General features: G+C 37.6%; 1 protein-coding gene across 1 annotated transcript; it reads left to right on the forward strand.

Moving 5' to 3' along the window:
- The first annotated feature begins 1,049 nt into the window (after nucleotides 1-1,049).
- On the forward strand, nucleotides 1,050-15,290 carry LOC127419913 (Krueppel-like factor 15). The gene is made up of 3 exons (XM_051661731.1): nucleotides 1,050-1,256; nucleotides 2,999-4,242; nucleotides 9,301-15,290. Exons 2-3 carry the CDS (start codon nucleotides 3,077-3,079, stop codon nucleotides 9,467-9,469), a joined length of 1,335 nt encoding a protein of 444 aa, XP_051517691.1. The 5' UTR covers nucleotides 1,050-1,256; nucleotides 2,999-3,076; the 3' UTR covers nucleotides 9,470-15,290.
- Nucleotides 15,291-18,143: the final 2,853 nt, after the last annotated feature.

Here is an 18,143-nt window from a genome sequence, read left to right on the forward strand (position 1 = left end):
AAATGCATAAAGTCATGCAGATATGGGTCAGGAGCTTCAGTTAATGTTTACATCAACTAACAGAATGGGAATAAATGTGATCTCAGTGATTTCAACTGTAGCATAATTGTTGGTGCTAGACGGGCTGGTTTGAGTGTTTCTGTAACTGCTGATCTCCAGCCTCTAGAATTTGCTCAGAATGGTGCCAAAAACAGAAAACATCCAGTTTACACAGTTTCAACCACAGTTCTGTGGTTGGAAATGCCTAGTTGATGAGAGAGGTCAACAGAGAATGGCCAGACTGGTTTGATCTGACAGAAAGGCTACGGTAACTCAGATAACTCTGTACAAATGTAGTGAGCAGAATAGCATCTCAGAATGCACAACATGTCGAACTTTGTGGTGGATGGGCTACAACAGAAGACAACGTCGGGCAATTTATTAGGACCATAGTGTTCCTAATAAAGCGCTCATTGAGTGTATGTGTCTTTATGAAGTCAGAAATTCCATATTTAATTGCCAAGAGCATTTTTTCGAGCAACAACAGTAATGAGGTTAGTTTATTGTATAAAAGTGGTTCTGTTAGAGTGAATTAACAGGTCTGACTTCATATTATTAATCACAACTCTTGAATTTTGACCTGATCAGCTGCAGTCGAAGTCCAGTTGCAACCTTTTTTTTTTTTTGCATCTGATGCACTAATATTACAAAGCATTATGGGGAACTAAAAATGAAAATATAAAAAACAAAAACAAAATATAAAAAATTAATCACTTTTACAATTGACAAATACATATTTAAAATGGATTGTTTGATTTAAACTTGTAATAACATCATTTCAAAATCATTTTAATGCAACATTTAAACTGAAGCATTTGACAGTTGTTTTTCTTAAACTGTTCCATACAGCACCAGGCGAGAGTTAGAGTTCCACATGTCAGTTTGCAGAAATAACTCTATAATTGCAATAAAAGCTGTTCTGACTGTAGCTACATTGACGACAAAAGACAAGAGTCCTGCCTCCGTGCACATGTCGACCAATCCCAGAATGTGGAGCAGACGAGCCTTCAGCAGCTTTTCCCAAATCTACTCTTATAGCACACAAGACTGCTATCGTGTGACAGCAACGTAATTCTACAGAGAGCGGAGAGCATGATCTGCCATGAGAGGCTTCTTGTGTCAAGGGCAAAGAGATTGCAATTAAAGACTACTGAAGAATTCTTCAGACGGATCGCGTTAGAGCTTTGAAGAAGGAATAATACGAGTGATTTAGAGAAGTAAGTTTGCATGTTTTGTTTTACATACTTTCATTTGAGCGTCGAGTAGTTCTGCATGGCATGCGTGGAAATTGGCATGCAACAATTTGCTGCGTGGAAGCGTGCGCCAGTTATTGCAGCATAGGCTATAGGGGTTTTAATGTGTAAACAGGGTTGATATGAAGGTATACCTACAGATACTTGGCTATTTTCACCTTAGCTATAATTAATTTTAAAAAATATTAAAATGTCACTTTTTATAACACTTTAACCTACGATGTTCATGTTAGATTAAATATGATAATTATTTACAATAATAATAACAACAATGCAGCTTCACGAATTATTAAGTAGTTATTATTATTTCTCATTATCCTTTTTCATTGTAACATGAACACTAATGTAAAGTTTTGAAGTGATTCTTAAAGTGTCCAAGGGTGTTTGACACAATATCTCCTTCTAAGTTTGCAGTGAACACATGTCGGTGTTGACACTGCCTGTAGAAGTCAGGGTTATTCTCGGTCATTCCGCTGCGGACAGGGGGCGCTAGACTCACTGCCACGATCAAAGATTAAACGCCAATCAACAATTCCGATACTGATTAATGAACTACTTCCCCAAACGTCCAGACAGTCTGATTAGAGATCTAGAGCAGACTATAGACTTAGACCTTCAGTGTTGGTCTGAAAGATGTCATTTTTAATCACGTGTGCAGATCATGTTACATATTTAAAAATATTCTGTAGAGATCTAAGATTATCACTGACGAATCTACGATCGTGTTGAAGAAAAGCGAAAAATAATGGTTCGAACGTGTCCAGTGACATATTTACTCTTATTCTAATAAATCCTTCAAAATGGCCTAAAATAGTTCATTAAAAAAAAAAAAAAAAAAACATACAAATAATTAAAATACTATTTATAAAACTAACATGTGTCCATTTTTACCCAGAAGGTATGTCAATACTATGAGTAAGAAATGTGTAGTCTATATTCAGTTTAATATTTCTCACATTGACCACTTTTAGCTTTTCCATTAGCTGCTGATCAGTACTTCATTCTGAACTATAAAATAATATATGGTGGACCTTTGACCATATTTAATTCTAAGAGACAGCTTTACATATATATTTACATATACATATTATTACCTTTATTGTTATGACTAAATTTCCATGGAATGCACCATTGTGCATGGTCCATGGAATTCTATAATGAAATTTCTTACTTCACTTTTGTAATTAGGCTTTGGTTGTCAGAAATGAACAATGTAGCCTTAATGGATGTCTACATATATATTAGATATGCTGCTAGCACTACAGTTGGGCTTTCATACTAAAAAGAAGGAAACCTCTTAGAGAAAAGATAGGCCTATATATTTATATAATGATTATAACCCAGACCAAAAAAGACTACACTAGTAAACACTAAGTTATTGATCATAGTTGATTGATTAAATAGTGAGTAACTGTTTTGGCAGTAGTTTTGGTTTCCAATTATCATCTGTTTCCAATCATGCACAGTATTCCAAGATTCTTTGTTTGCTATTGGTATTAGCTGCTCTCTAAACTGTTAGCATTTAGCACCAAACTTGTGATAAGTGGAAGATAGCCTGAAACTGGAGAGTTACAGTTGCAATTTTGTGATTTCACCATTGTGAAATTGAGAAAAAAGCTTATTGCTCTTAGATTACTCTGTATATAAAGCATTGTGAAATTTCAAAATCGTTGCTTATCTTAGTTGTTTTTATGCTTTTTACAAAGACAGAGAAAGACCAGAATCATTCATAGCAGGAAACTACACGAGTTAACCGCCACACTTTGGACAGGCAGTCACCAGGAATGGTGGATCACTTGCTGCTTGATGAAGAGACTTTCTTTCCTTACACTTGTTTGCTGCCAGCCCACAACCCATTGGATATGGTGACAGACGAAGGGGTGTACCATATGCTTCCATCTCCATTCTCAGAGGATAATCTGAGTGACTCATCTAGCCCTCGTTCCTGTTCCAGCCCAGAGTCTCAGGGGCTTGGCTCCAGTTGTGGGAGCAACTCGAGTGGAGAAAGCCAAGATGGCCTGCTTGACTTCCTCCATTCTCAGTCCACGTTGAGCCAAAACTCCCCCTTCTCCACCACAGTGTCTCCCATGGTCCCTCCAGTCCTTCCCATGGGTCTCGCTTGGGAGTCACGACGGGACCGGGCCACCAAAGAGGAGTGCTTTGAGTTTCCGGTTTTCCCTGGAGATTTGGAGGACCATGCAGGGCTACTGTTTCAGCCCACCCTGGAGGAGATCGAGGAGTTCCTAGAGGAGAATATGGAAGTGGTGGCTTTGAAGGAGGAAGCCGATGTGGGTCTATTTACCAGTGCAAACAGCCTGGGAGCTACATCAGAACATTGGCCTCAAAGCTTAGACCAAACGGTGCCTGTCTCCAGTGACATTGTCGTAGACAACGAACCCCAAAATTCACAATTCACAGTAGGGCCTTCTTCAAATCATCAAAGTGTGCTGGAAAAGGAAGACTCATCTAGGAAGGTTGTGGTGGTGGATAGTCCTGGCATGCCCGTAATCCTACAGCTCCAACCCATTCAGGTAAAACAGGAGTTGAGCCCGAAAGCAGCCCCCTCACCACCAACACCACAACCTGCCTCAGACATTAAAATAACCCAGCTCCTCGTCAACATCCAGGGTCAAACCTTCGCCTTGGTTCCTCAAGTGGTCCCACCAGCCAGTCTTAGCAGCTCATCCTCAAAGTTCGTCCGTATTGCCCCGGTTCCTATTGCCGCCAAGCCTGTGGGTCTAGGGGAGAATGGAACAAGCGATGCCCAAGGGCTTGTAGTTGGCGGTCACAAATTCCAGAAAAGCTCGGTAGCTGATCTTATTAAAATGCACAAGTGCAATTTCCCTGGCTGTGCCAAAATGTACACCAAGAGCAGCCACCTAAAGGCCCACTTGAGGAGACACACAGGGGAGAAACCGTTTGCCTGCACTTGGCCAGGTTGTGGCTGGAGGTGAGTGTTTAGGAAAGGGTAGCACATGTAAGGATCAATAACTAATACATTCAATTCAAGAATATGAATATAATGACTAATACGACTGTGTTACACATGTTTGTTTCCACTCAAACAGTAAGGTTAGCTGTCAACGTCTGTGTGTGTATACGAAGGGCTTTCACTCCAAGTTGTAGTGGTTACGAAAGCAGTGAGTCACATCACTATCTCTGTTGACCATCCATGAATTAATTTCAAACAGGGGCTAGGAAGGGCTCTAAATTGGTATTAGCCAAGTTAATTAAAATATTCTTGTTACTCATATTCCTGGCTTTTTAAGTATTGAGTAGAATTGAGATGTGCATATTGTTGCCTTAAGAGTGGTTTGTAAGCACTGAGGTGATACTAGATAAAGACTTTGTAGTGGATGTTGTTTCATTCACATTTTGCCCTTAGATTTTGGATCTTGTTTTGTGTTATCTTGGCTGTTTGGAGATTAGATAAAGTCTTTGAAGAGGCAGACTTTGCCCTATTCACCGGCTCATTTGTTTACTCTTAGTCTATGTCCAGCTACAGTCTTTCTGAGCAGGACCTGGATAGTGTAAAGTGCACCAGTGCTTGTGTTGAGGTCAGGATTGACAAGATAGATAGCTTTTAATGGCTGTCAATTGGAAATCAATCTTTAATGACAATTTCTTGTAAGAAAGTTGACAGAGAACTGTTTTAAAACAGTTTGGGCTGTTGGTTGTCTACCAAGAGTTAAGCAAAAGGAGCACAAATGAGGGTATGTTTGATGTTATTAATCCTGTATTTTGATCCAGTTTCCAAAATGGTGCATCTTCCAAACAAAAATGTAATCTTGAATTGAGTGCAATAGCTGTTGATCTTATGATCAAGTGCTTTGGCTTAGTAAGACATTGTCCCTGATTTAGCTATTCCAGGGTTACAAGTCCTTCTTTCAGATGACAGCTCCTGTCAATGATCCATTGGTCTGTCTAGTTTCATGTTCGACCCTACAAGTGCAAAGATTACCACATTTTTGTAAATGAAAAAAAGAATAGCAGGTCAGTGCTGCCAAAAGAGAAGAGAGAGGGCCTCTAGTCAAGTATCATAAGACTTGAACTGTCGAGAGGTCTGTTTTTATCTGTGACCTTGGCTATCCTTGCTTCTGGATAGCAGGTGTGTCCTCTGGCAGTGAGTAGCCTTCAGCAGTCTGTTAGTCTGATTGAGGTCTCCTGGAAGTTCAGGAAATGGATGTAGGGAAGAAAGCAACAGAAAGAATGCTCCACTGGCTGCCTCAAGCCGGGCTGCGGCAACGCTTTGCCAGCATTTTTAGCATTCCTTTGGTGTTCCGCAAATAAAAGGGTCTAACTGACACATAATACATACTTTTAGATTGGAAATTTCTCCAACGTAAAAGCACACTGGTCTGAAAAACACAGCAAAAGACTTAGCGTCAAGATGCTTGGTAAACATTACAAGATCTTTACATTCACATTCTGTATTTTGCTGTCCATTACCCTGATGAAAAACAGCTTAATCCAGTCTAAGCTGGTCTTAGCTGGTCTCCTAGCCCGGCCAAGCTGGTGCTCAGTTGGTTTAGCTAGTCAGCCAGCTGGTATCCTAGCCAGGCCAACTGACATGTGCCCAAATCCCATCTAAAACCAGAAAACAGACCAGCTTGACCATACTGGGAGACCATTTAAGACTAGCAAACCATCTAAGGCCAGTTTAAGCAGTTTTTTCAGTAGGGAAACGCTAATATTCAGAAGATGCATACAAATGGAAAAAGACCTGGATGTGCATACTGTGTTTAAGAAACATGCACACCAAAGGTTAATGGAGGGCAAACCCCACATGACATACTGTATTTTAACTTTACAGTTTACAGTAACAACATGTGCATGTAACAGAGTGTAGCTCTCCGAGAGACTCTCCTGTAACTCATCTTGTTGTGTTTTCTATTGGGTTTCGGGTATGAAAACACAGAGTTAGGTAACTGATATATAATGTGTCCATGAACTTTTTTATAATGGGAAAGTTTACCCAAAAATGAAAATTCTGTCATCATTAAGTTAACTGGCTTTCTTTCTTCCATGGAACACTATAGGATATGCAAGGCACAATTTTAGCCTCAGTTACCATTTACTTTGATTGCAATGAAAATGAATTGAGACTAACATTCTGCATAACATCTTCTTTTGTGTTCCATGGAAGTGTAATTAATGATACATTTTTTTTCATTTTTTAGAGAACTATCCATTTAAATAATAATAATAAACAATTGTACATCAAGATTTCAGGTTAAAATTTATATGAATGTGTCAGGGAATGTGTTTTTCTTTGGTCCTGTAACTGGTCAAAATTTCTTTAAAGTTTTTCACCATCTTTAATCAATTTTTTACCTTCACTAGTTAATTTTAAATGGTCCTGTGGAACATGTCAATTTCCCAAAAGTATTTCATGTCAGCATTCACAAAGTGAAAATTCATTGGAATAATACTTTGTCCATTATGCAGAAATGTACTCTATGTGTTTGTGAGCATGTATGTGTATTTTTAGATGGAAGTTTATAGCATGTGCTACAGAACGTGCTGGAACAGCTCAAGCTTGTGAGCTCTAACATCCAGCTAGGAGGGGCACCTCATTCCACCCCACAGGGCAACAATTAGTCCACCATATCCCAACATACTTCAAAGCCAGCCTCCCTCGCATACCAAAACCATTATGCATGGGGTATTTAAGAATGTCAAGAACTTCATCAATCAAAAAAAAAAAAAAAATAATTTTACTTAGCATTAGACTCATGTTGTTCCAAGATCATATGACTTAATTTTCACTTTTTCACAAACTATCCCTTAAATCCATGCTTGTGCACTAAGGTTGATTCCTATGATGTCATCTCTTTTGAGTTTGAAATGAGAAACTTCTTGTTAATTTTGTCAGCCATGTTGTTACTCATGGGGCTTTTATTTTTGGATTCAATTTAAGGCTTGCAGTTAACTGTTAGCATAGCAGAAACTGTACTTTTCCTGTCTTAGCTTGTTGGAAAAACTGCAAGAAAAGCTAAGTGGGAGAGAGACTGGTTTTTATAGCTTTGCAAATGCTCTACACATGTCCTGGTGCATTAAAAACAGATACTACCTTGCCTATGGCTGCATATACTGCACACCCATGCCTTGGGATTGAGCAAGAGTTGATCTCCTGGTTTTCTCATTTCAAACAGAAGTGCACACTACTTTCAGATGCTTATTGTTGCATAACATGTCTATTTGTAGAATAAAGGCAGTGTAAAGTTGACAGTTATTTGTACACCAGAGACTTAATGCAGTTAATTTCCCAGGAGTCTCAAATACTTGTGCAGGGTATATGGCATAACTTAAGTCAGAGGAACTCGTAAGGAAAATGCTTTCCATATTTTCCTTAAAAAAGAGATCTGTGTATATTTACCTTCTCTGGTCTTTGGTTTATAGACACGTAGTTGCCTTCAGAAAACATTAACAATTGTGAATATTTTGTAAAGCTTCTTTTTGGAACTTGAGCACTGGGTTAAGCCCTAATTTAAATATAGTTGCTCATTAGATCTGCGCAAACCATTTGGTACTTGGTAGTGAAGACACTGAGCAATTGTTTGATGGATATAATTGACATTGCATGCACTCTGTGTCAGCCTATTCAACTCAAAGGCCATGAAAGAGATTTCATTCTGTGACAGATTCAAGCTATCATGATTTTCACTGTGTTACTCAGTATCTTTAGTACGTTTTTCACCTCTCATCTGATTTCACATTAGCAATGATGGCTCTTTCAATATCACAAATATCAGAAGACAGTTGGGCAAAGGTGTGCAACAGGGCTTTTAAAAAATTTCCTCTCTTGTGCAAATAGCTTTTTAATTATCATCTATGTTGTTCATTTTCAAGCTATTAAACCTTCATGGCACTGCATGCCCTTAAAAAAAAGAGTTCATGGCAAATTTGCTGCAAACTTGCTGCAAATTTACTACTGATTGTTTTTTTTTTTTTTTACATGCAAATGAGCTTTGTCTGCAAACTTGCAGCAAATTGTCCATTGTTGCCAAACATTTTCTGTATGTTCACCACTACCAGCAAAGAGCTGAAAACTTCTGGCAAACATTTGCAGCGAATTACAAAGTCATTTGCATGTGAAAATAATGCGTGGCAAATTAGTGGCAAGTTTCCGGCTAGTTTGCCAGAACTCTAGTTTTTCTTTTTTGCAAGGGTGCCTTAAAGTCAATACAAAATGCCATGTGCAACCCATTTTACTTCCATAATCTGACATACTACAGAGTGAAACAGGATACTTCATGAGAAAAAATGTAAGGAGAGACTTGATTTTATCCATCGGGAAATTACTGGATTATGAAAAGTGAGAATTTGGTTGGAAGACAGGTGGTTGAAGGGGAGGAGTTAAAAAGTAAGAGGGATTTGTGATGTCATTCTAAAAGGAAAGTCATTTCAGAGGCGGAGAAAGTTATTACATTTTGATAAAAGATTACAAAAACTACCATTTATTTAACCAGAGTGATCACACTGTGAATTCGGCAACAGTAGGTCGAAAGATATGCTACTGAAACAGGTCTGTGCTTACCATTATTCGAACCACTGTCCCCCAGTGGCCAAAGCTGAAAGTGTTGGTGAATGTGGTGCCAAAAGCAAGATGTATGTTTAGTTGAAAAACAATGTAATACAGTCAATATTTTATTAACTCTAAACCCTAAGCCAAACCCCAACCCTAAACCTAACAATCAGTGGAGAAAAAATGCCACTTGTTAGTAACTCAGCAGTATGTAAGCAACATGTTGATTTCTCGATGTTGTTTTAACTTGTTATAATGTCTACTAATGACTAGTTTAGAATAAGACCAAGGACTTATATTAAATACATAGTGTTAATTTTGATTGCATGTTGCCTTTAAGACAAGTGCATTTGAAGAAGTTTGGTCAAATTCTTTTTTTACACATAAATTATAAATCTTTAAAAAAAAAAAAAGGTATAAATTCATTGGATCAGTGCACCACCATTGATATTTGGCTTTGTCTCTGGATTCTTCTTGCAGATTCTCCCGGTCGGACGAGCTGTCACGACACCGTCGGTCTCACTCTGGAGTTAAGCCCTACCAGTGCCCCGTCTGCGAGAAGAAATTTGCCCGCAGCGATCACCTGTCCAAACACATCAAAGTCCATCGTTTTCCACGAAGCAGCAGGACAGCGCGCACTGCACACTGACCCCACACAACCCCCCATCAGAGGAGAGAAAGAGATAGAGAGAGTTAGAGAGAGACAGATTTACTTGTGGTACTGTGATAATTTATTACATTAGGTTCCGATGAACTTAAGAAGAATTTGGAACTGTTACTTGACTCGTCGGCCTTGCAGATGTTCTAAGCTTCGTAGATTGTATTTTTGTAGCATTCATGATTGTTTTCTATGTCTCGAGAACAAATTTTGCAACATTCAGAGTATTTTTTTGTACTTTGAGGTATGAATTGTTGATGTATCTGCCAATAACTAGCACATCAACATTCCTTGTTCATTATCATGATAAGGTCGCTTATCTTTGCCAACGTAAAGTGTTTAGCTCCACTAAACCAAAAATCTCGGGTTCATTTGAACTACTGATCATTGGTAGGACTGTGCCATTATAAGCTATTGGCAAACTATGAGGTTTTCCCACTTGACTTTCTGTTGTATGCTAGTAAACGAGCAGGATCTCATGGAAAAACAAAAGTGATTGTGGCGAAATTTTTACAAAATGATATTAAATATATCGCGGCAGTTCCAAGGTGAAATGTCCACTGAGTGCCGCTTAATGTGAGTTACATTTTAAGGTTAATGCTCTAATGAGTTTTAAATCAACAAAGCCTACCTCTCTACCCTAAACCTTAAACCTAAACCTAACTGATAGTATCAGAAAAAGCAAATGCGAGATGAAAAACGTAATTGCTGAATCAAACGCATCATTTTGTGGATCTTTTATGACACTTTTGGCTCATGTGTCGACTCTCATAGTCTTCAGTACTCATACTGTACCTCCGTCCTTTTCATCACAAGTGCAACGCTCTATCAGTTAAGCTACTGCACAATTTGATTGCACTTAAAAAAGCTTATAAATGTAGTTAGTTATGTAATGCAAACATTAAAATGACTGCATTTACATGGACACCAGAAAGCAGCTTATTGCAAGAAAGTGGCGTTTCCATGCACTGTATAAGCGGCGTACTCTACTCCCATATACATGCGGCTCGGTCAGTAAGCAGCGTTCTCCACAGCAACGTAATTTTCCCACTGCACTTGTGTAAATAACAAACATGGCATCTGAGGAAGACTTCGTTATTTAATTTTCTGTTGCTTCGCTTTATTTCCAGATATTCTAGAAACGTTGCTGTGTTTGTTTCCTTAACTTTCCATTGCAACCTGCAACAGAAGTGCGCTGCAATAGTGTGGTTTCCCTCTTTCGTAAAACTCTGGGATTCCTCCAATGTACGATGGCATATACGCGAATGTGAGGGACAGTCAATATTTTACATTGGCGTGTATAAATGGGTATAGTTTACAGTGTAAGTGCTTTTCCCACTGTACTCCCAGAAATGTTGAATTCTTTCTGCTGTGTTGACTTGTTGTTGGGCTCCATCCTATGATGTTTGTTATCCGGTCTGTTCATGCAGGTGCGCACTTTTCAAAAACCTGTAAGAAGTCGCTTATGCGTTTACATGGCCACATAAGCCGCATTCTCTGGGAGAAACCCAGGTGTGTTAAACTGCTTTCTCTTAATCCCCTAAATGGTGTAAGGAAATCGTTCTCATTTACATGACGTTTCAGAATGCTGCTTTCTGCAAAAACCTTGGAGTAAACTGTTTTCTTAAGTGCATGTAAACGTGGTCAATCGCCTAAACAGTAATGCACTGTAGTAAAAGTGTTTAGATGTCATAAGATAGCATTGTTTGAGGAACAGGGTGAAAAGTGAGTGTTTATGAACAGATAATCTGCCGTTTTATTCATGATTTGTGTGAAAGTAGTTGTTTTAGTGCCTGCAAGGGTTAATTTCACCTGGAAACTGCTGCGATACATACAGCGAGCCACCAAAAAATCATTTTGTAGAAGTGTAAGTAAAATAACGTGATTCTATGAGACCTGGTATTAGTAAACTGTGAAACGCCTCTCGGTCAGACCATATAGAGTGAAACAACGAAAGTCAAAACACGCACATTTGTCGTATATGAACTAGCCTTCTGATCAGCATTGAAATTTTTTCCTATTTCAAACTTTTTGTTGTTAATGCGAAACCTATTTTCATTTGTTTCATTTAATTTGTTGCTTTCATCAAAGACTTGTCTAAAAACAAGATACCATCTGGGCTTTCATGTAATCTTAATGTTTGCAGTTACGTCCATGGCATTTGTGGTTAGGTGCTTGAGGTTAGAGGATATTTTCAACAGCAATGCAACACGTTTCATATTTGGCCAAACACTAAATTAGATGATACAAGCCAGTCACTGTTAAAATGTAAGCAAAGTCAATACTTAATGTCATAGAAGTTTTGCAGAACCCTGCTTTCCCTGCTGAAAAGACCAGCCTAAACCAGCATGATTTTCAATTACAAGGTGATTTATGTTGGTTAGTGATGGATTGGTGCTGGTCTAGCTGGTTTGACCAGCATACCCATTCTGGTGACCAGCATTACCGGTCTTTTCAACAGATTTGCCCTTTGAAATGGCTCTTTCCAACCAATATAAGACTGAATAACTCTTTATTTTCTCCCACTTACCTGCCTCAACAAATCTGAATGCTCTACTGGAATACCAACCCATTATTTTATTTTATTTTATTTTATTTTTTACCTGGGACTAATTCATCTGCCAAAATATCTTGATGAGACAATTTGAATGACACAAACTGGAATTGCAAGGTGCTAATCAGCCTTGAACACAAGCTTCTTCACAGAGGGACACAGGCAGGCCAAGTCATGCTTGGGAAATGTAGTCTGGGATGCATCTGGAGTTCAGAGAGGGCATTCTTCATGGGAACTGTAGCCATGGACACAGCTTGACAACTGATAGGGCATGTTGGCCATATATTCACTAAAGGAATGTGCATAAAATCCAGTGGGTTGCTGATAACTAGCACAAATTTGTAACAAAATTATATGTCTTCTTTTAGGGTCTGTTTAAGAATCTGGAATTGGATTTTAAGGGGTTGTTATGTGGAAGGCTTTGCAACAACCTTGAAAATGCAATCTCTTCTATATAGTCTGTTTTTGCCAAAACAATAGCTCAAATGAAATCAACTACAATGTTAACCAGTGTCTTAGGTGTTAAATCAACTCACTGTTGCACTTTGTACTGAGCAGACATGTACAATATACAACCAACAGGCAAAACAGGCAGCTATAGATGCATCCACGATATACACATACAGTATATATGATATTATATCACAGGGACTCTGACATTCAGAGAAGCAGTCAGGACTGACCTGGCTCTTCTAGTTCTCTACCCACCCAGAGGAATATTTTATTGCTCAGAGGTTGCACTTTATTGCTCAGGACATTTAAAGGAAAATTCCAGGTTCAGTATAAGTAAAGCTCAATCGACAGCATTTGTAGCATAATGTTGATTACTTGTTCCTCGTTTATTTAATGAAAAGCAAAAACTGTGGTTACAGTTAGGCACTTACAATGGAAGTGAATGGGGTCAGTCTATAAACATTAAAATACACATTGTTTAAAAAGTATAGGCATAAGATGTGGACATTTTGTGTGTTAACACTTCTTGTGGCTATACTTATAGTGTGATGTGTGTGTTGCCATGATGACGCAACACCGATACACACTGTAAGTGATTTTATCGTACTACAATCATGTAGAACAGCTCAATTCAATTGAGCCTTACTTGTATTGAACCCGGAATATTCCTTTGATGGAGTTTTCATTTATTCTACATTGTTTGTCATTTAAATATCAAATGTGACTAAGATGTTTCTCTCAAAAAACAAATAAATACAGATAAAGTATCCTGTAAAGCAGGACAACAAAAATATCTCCATTTAACCTTAATTTACTCTCATTGCTTCCATGAGATCTCATTCATGATCTTTCCTATGGGCAGCCATGTATTATAGGGCATAACATCGTGAAACAGTATGCATTCTGCGGCTTAGAGGAACACTCTAAGTGTTCCTCTAATAATAATAATAACAAAATTATTATGGTATCGTTTTTCTGCTCAGCTCATAATATTTAGCAATTGTTGTTGTCAGGAAATCTGATCTCGATCAGATACAACAGAGCAGGAAGAAACTAGAATCACTCAGGCCTATCACAAAGAAAACCAGGACCTGGAGAAGTTCCAGTAAATCCCTTTAAATGAAGGAAATTTTAAGTTTATGCCAACATATATGGTGCATTAATGGATGTTTTGCTACTGTTTGTGCCTGTTTAAAGGGACCGAATTTTTTTTGTTGTTTTTTTTGTTTGTTTTTTTTTGGTATCCCTTTAACCTGGTACATACCAGTGCCATTGAGTCCTATTCATTCAGAATAGCATGCATAAATGCATACATAAAATGAGAGCATTTCTGAAATGTAATGTCACCACAAATACTATCATATTGTTTTGTTTTTTTGTTGCTCTCTGTATTCTCGTCCCTCTTGCATAAGAGTCATAACCATGCAGAGTCTATTTTTCTAAGACAACTAATGATGGGTTGCATCACTCATAGCCTCACCCATCTTAAAAACACAGTAAGAATACGCTCGACTGACGCTTATTGTTTATTATGCTAATTGCCTATGTGCTTGATGCTCCCCGTTCAAGTTCATGACCACCGTTCACGTACAAAGTAACAGACAGACACACAGGCAGAGGAGACTGCGTACTGTTAGTGATGCATTCCTTGCCGTCTACATGAATTTCTCTGTGAAAAAGGTGCTTATGGCCACCATTGAATGTATGTGTACTGTATGTACAGACTTTGTACAAAATGTAGTTGGATCAGATAGCACCGGATATTCTTCTACAGACGTATCTCACGTCTTTGATTGTATAAATGTCCCCTGTAAAATTTAAACCAATGTACATAATAACAATTATATATATATATATATATATATATATATATATATATATATATATATATATATATATATATATATATATTATATATTTTTCTTGATATACATAAGATGCATTTACAAATAAAGTGAAAATAAGACCTTTGAGTTTTGAGAAGCTGTCTTTGTTTTTTGTTTTGTTTGTTTGTTTCAACATTTATTAATTTTGGACAGATCCTATATTGTTTTATACAATGTCCAAGGCCTTAAAAGAATGTACTGGGTTAGATACAAGATAAGCTCAATCCAATCTATAAAGTGGCATGTGTGGCATAATGTTGATTGCCATGAAAAATAATAAAGCAAAAATCACAGTCGGGCACTTACAATGAAAGTGAATGGGGCCAGTCCATAAACGTTAAAATACACACTATTTCAGAAGTATAGCCACAAGATGTAAACATTATACAGGTATGTGTTAACATGATTTTAGTGTGATAAAATTGCATGCAGTACTAACCTTATCTGTTTAAAGTTATATCTAATATTACAACTTTGTTGTCATGACGACAAAATGCGGTAAACCCTTTCTGATGCACGCCATAATGGCAATAAATTCCTGATTTTATCACACTTAAATCATGTTAACATGTATAATGGTTATATCTTGTATCTATACTTTAGAAACTGAGTATTTAAATTTTTATGGACTGGCCCCATTTACTTACATTGTAAGTGCCTTACTGTAACCGCAATTTTAGTGTTTCCTTTAAATAAACAATGGTCAAAAATTTTTTGTGGTTATCAACAATATGCCAAAAATGCTATCAATTGAGCTTTACTTATATTGAACCTGGAAAATTATTGTAGACATTCTCTACACTAGAATATGAACATGTTGGACAAGCATTTGTGTTTGCACACTTGTGTAGAGTACGTTTGTGGCTGAATATCTGATATAAAGACACTTTTGAATGATCTATGGCCTTATACCAATGATGTATAGTTATAGCTTTAAAAAAAAAAAAAAAAAAAAAAAAGCACACCAGGATGTCCTTCTTTCTTTGTACTTGTAACTCAAGGGGTGTGGTCTTTAATGGGTTTAATGTTTGTTTAATTGCTTGTTTTGTCTTTTAATTGAATCCCCATAATAACTGGTCTAAATCCTCTTGATTTGGGGTTATAAGCAGTCCAGTACACATAGTTGTGGCAGCTGAGGGCAGGAAAAGTGCGGCTGTTGTGTACATTGGTTCACAAAAACAAAACAAAAAAATTATTTCCTATTTTAATCGACACCATTGTGGTTGCACCCTACAAAACATCAGGTAATTGAAGTCTTTTAAACCTTACCAGTTTAAAATGTATAATACAGTTCTATGAAAGGAAATCATGCCTTATAATTTGCTCACCTCCTAAACAAAGAAAGCAATCAAATACCCATAGACTTATTCTCAGAAGCACCATATTTGATTTTTGACTGGAATGAAAATGAGGCTGTGAGGGATAGACTTACAGACTCTGTAATGGCATGAAGTGTATAAAATGGTATAAAGCTGCTAGATGAGGTACATTTTCCACAACTCATGTTTTCTGGAGTTTTTTGACTACTAACATTTCTTGGAAATAATTTTTTTTTCAATGGTTTGTCAGCGGAGTGATCCAAAACACTTTAAACAACAGTATAATCCATTGAAGAGACTGTTATGTCAATCTCTCACACCCTCGTTGTCCTTCCCGCCAAAAATTATATACGCCTCTACTGTGAATAAGCCCCATCTCTAACAAAGGAGTAAAAGTGAGCCAAGCGATGAAGCGATGTCATAATATATCTTTTAGTACATCTTACATATTATTTATAGATGAGTCTTATTTGAGTGTGTGACGTATTACGGATAGCTGGAAAACCTCATAATGAATTAGACAAAGTTTGCACATAAAGATAACATAGTTGGGTAGAGCCCATGGCAGTTCTTCTGTATTTCCTCTTAATTTTTAGCACAACAGCCATTTTTTATATTCAATTTTTGGGCTTTTGCCACTTTAAGGCTCTGATACACTCACAGTAAAGTTTTTCTTTGTTCTTCATTCAGAGCTAGAAAGAAGGTCAAAACAGCTGAGCAACAGTATACTGTTTGCACTGCTGGTGCTAGCGTAAATAGAAGCATTTAAATATGGGATGCACGCTGTCCTGTTAACAGACCACATATAAAACATTAACCAATGTACAGTAACATTATATACGTGGCCATAATATGCACCATTTACCATCTGTTAATGCATTTAGTAGCCTTAATCTAAAAATATATCACATGACATACTGTTGTCGTGGAAAATGTCTCTATGCAAATGATCGTACAGGTGTAGTTACCCTTACAAAAAAATCTAGAGTTCTGATAAACTTGCCACAAACTTGCTGCAAACTTACCGCAAATTTCCCACTCATTATTTTCACATGCCAATGAGCTTGCGATTTGCCGCAAATGTTTGCCAGAACTTTGCAGCTCTTTAACGGTAGTGGTGAACCTGCAGCAAACCTTTGGTGACAATGAAGAGTTTACTGCAAAGCTCATTTGCAAATGAAAAAAATAAGTGGCGAATTTGTGGCAAGTTTGCCAGAACTCTCGATTTTTGTAAGGGTAGGTTTGCACTGTCTCGTCTACTCTGCACTCCAGTGTGTTCATGTTGACTTACAGTATCTTGACTGAGTTAAGAAGTCAATGGAAAAAAATAAATAAATAAAAACATTTCCTGTCAAAGTAGGTGGAGCACCAGGTCACACCCACAGATGACATGGTCCAATAGCAGTAAGAAGGTGTTTAACAGCAAGTACAAAGTTTTCTTGAAAGTCTGCGCTGGCAAGCTGTTTTGAACCACTGTAACAAACTCAACACCACCTTCTGTTTGGCCAGATTTGGTTCAAAATAACATCATGCCTGTTCTTTCTTTGATTTCCTAGAAATTGCTGCCTTTAGACAGCAAGTGACAAGAATAATGGGGATAGGTTAATAGGATGGGAACATGATGCAGGCCAGACATGAATCTGCATCTTTTAACATAACCAATGACTCAATGTGTCAGAGCTATCTAACTGTGTGCTAACCGCTAAATCATGGCTCTGACACAACAACAGCCATTTAATAGGACATCACAGGAAGCTTATGTTTTTTCCTTACACACGAGCTCAGTGCAAGATACCCGTGCATATTGTTTATGCTGAGTAACTCTTTATAAGGATTATCATTGAAGAGCTGCTATGCAATGCCCTGATGTTTATGGCTGACAGCTCCAATTTATGATGCTCTCTTCACAAGCCCCCAACCACATGTGGCACTGCTAAAGATGAGAGGGTGGGAGGGAGTCAGGAAGAGAAGAATGCCATGAAGAGATGTTCTTTTTATGGCCATATGTTGGACAGGCTCACTGATGCGAATTCAATCCTCAGTCTACTGCCAATATCTCTAGACATTAGCTAACCCCGGATGGCTCATCTTGGACCTGCCTGTCCAAAAATGTCTGTCCTGTTGAGTAAATTCTGGATTTGGTTATTAAGATCTGAAGGTTTTCATCTTCTTTGTCTTCTTGTTTCAGATTGCAGTTATAATCAGTGTTGGGCAGTAGCTAACTGAAAGTAATGACACTGGTAACTAAACTATTTTTCAATTCATTTATTTCAGTAGCATTTCAGAAGCATCACACAAATGTTTTGGAAAAAATTACTGTAGCTTTCCCAGTAATGAGCTACTTTTTTCAACAAGTAGCAGTGTAACATTATAAAACGCTATATATATATATATATATATATATACACGTCTTTTGTAATACTGTATTGCATGCACAGCTTTACAGCTGAGCG

Source organism: Myxocyprinus asiaticus, chromosome 29 (assembly GCF_019703515.2).
Source record: "Myxocyprinus asiaticus isolate MX2 ecotype Aquarium Trade chromosome 29, UBuf_Myxa_2, whole genome shotgun sequence".
Lineage (NCBI taxonomy): Eukaryota > Metazoa > Chordata > Actinopteri > Cypriniformes > Catostomidae > Myxocyprinus > Myxocyprinus asiaticus.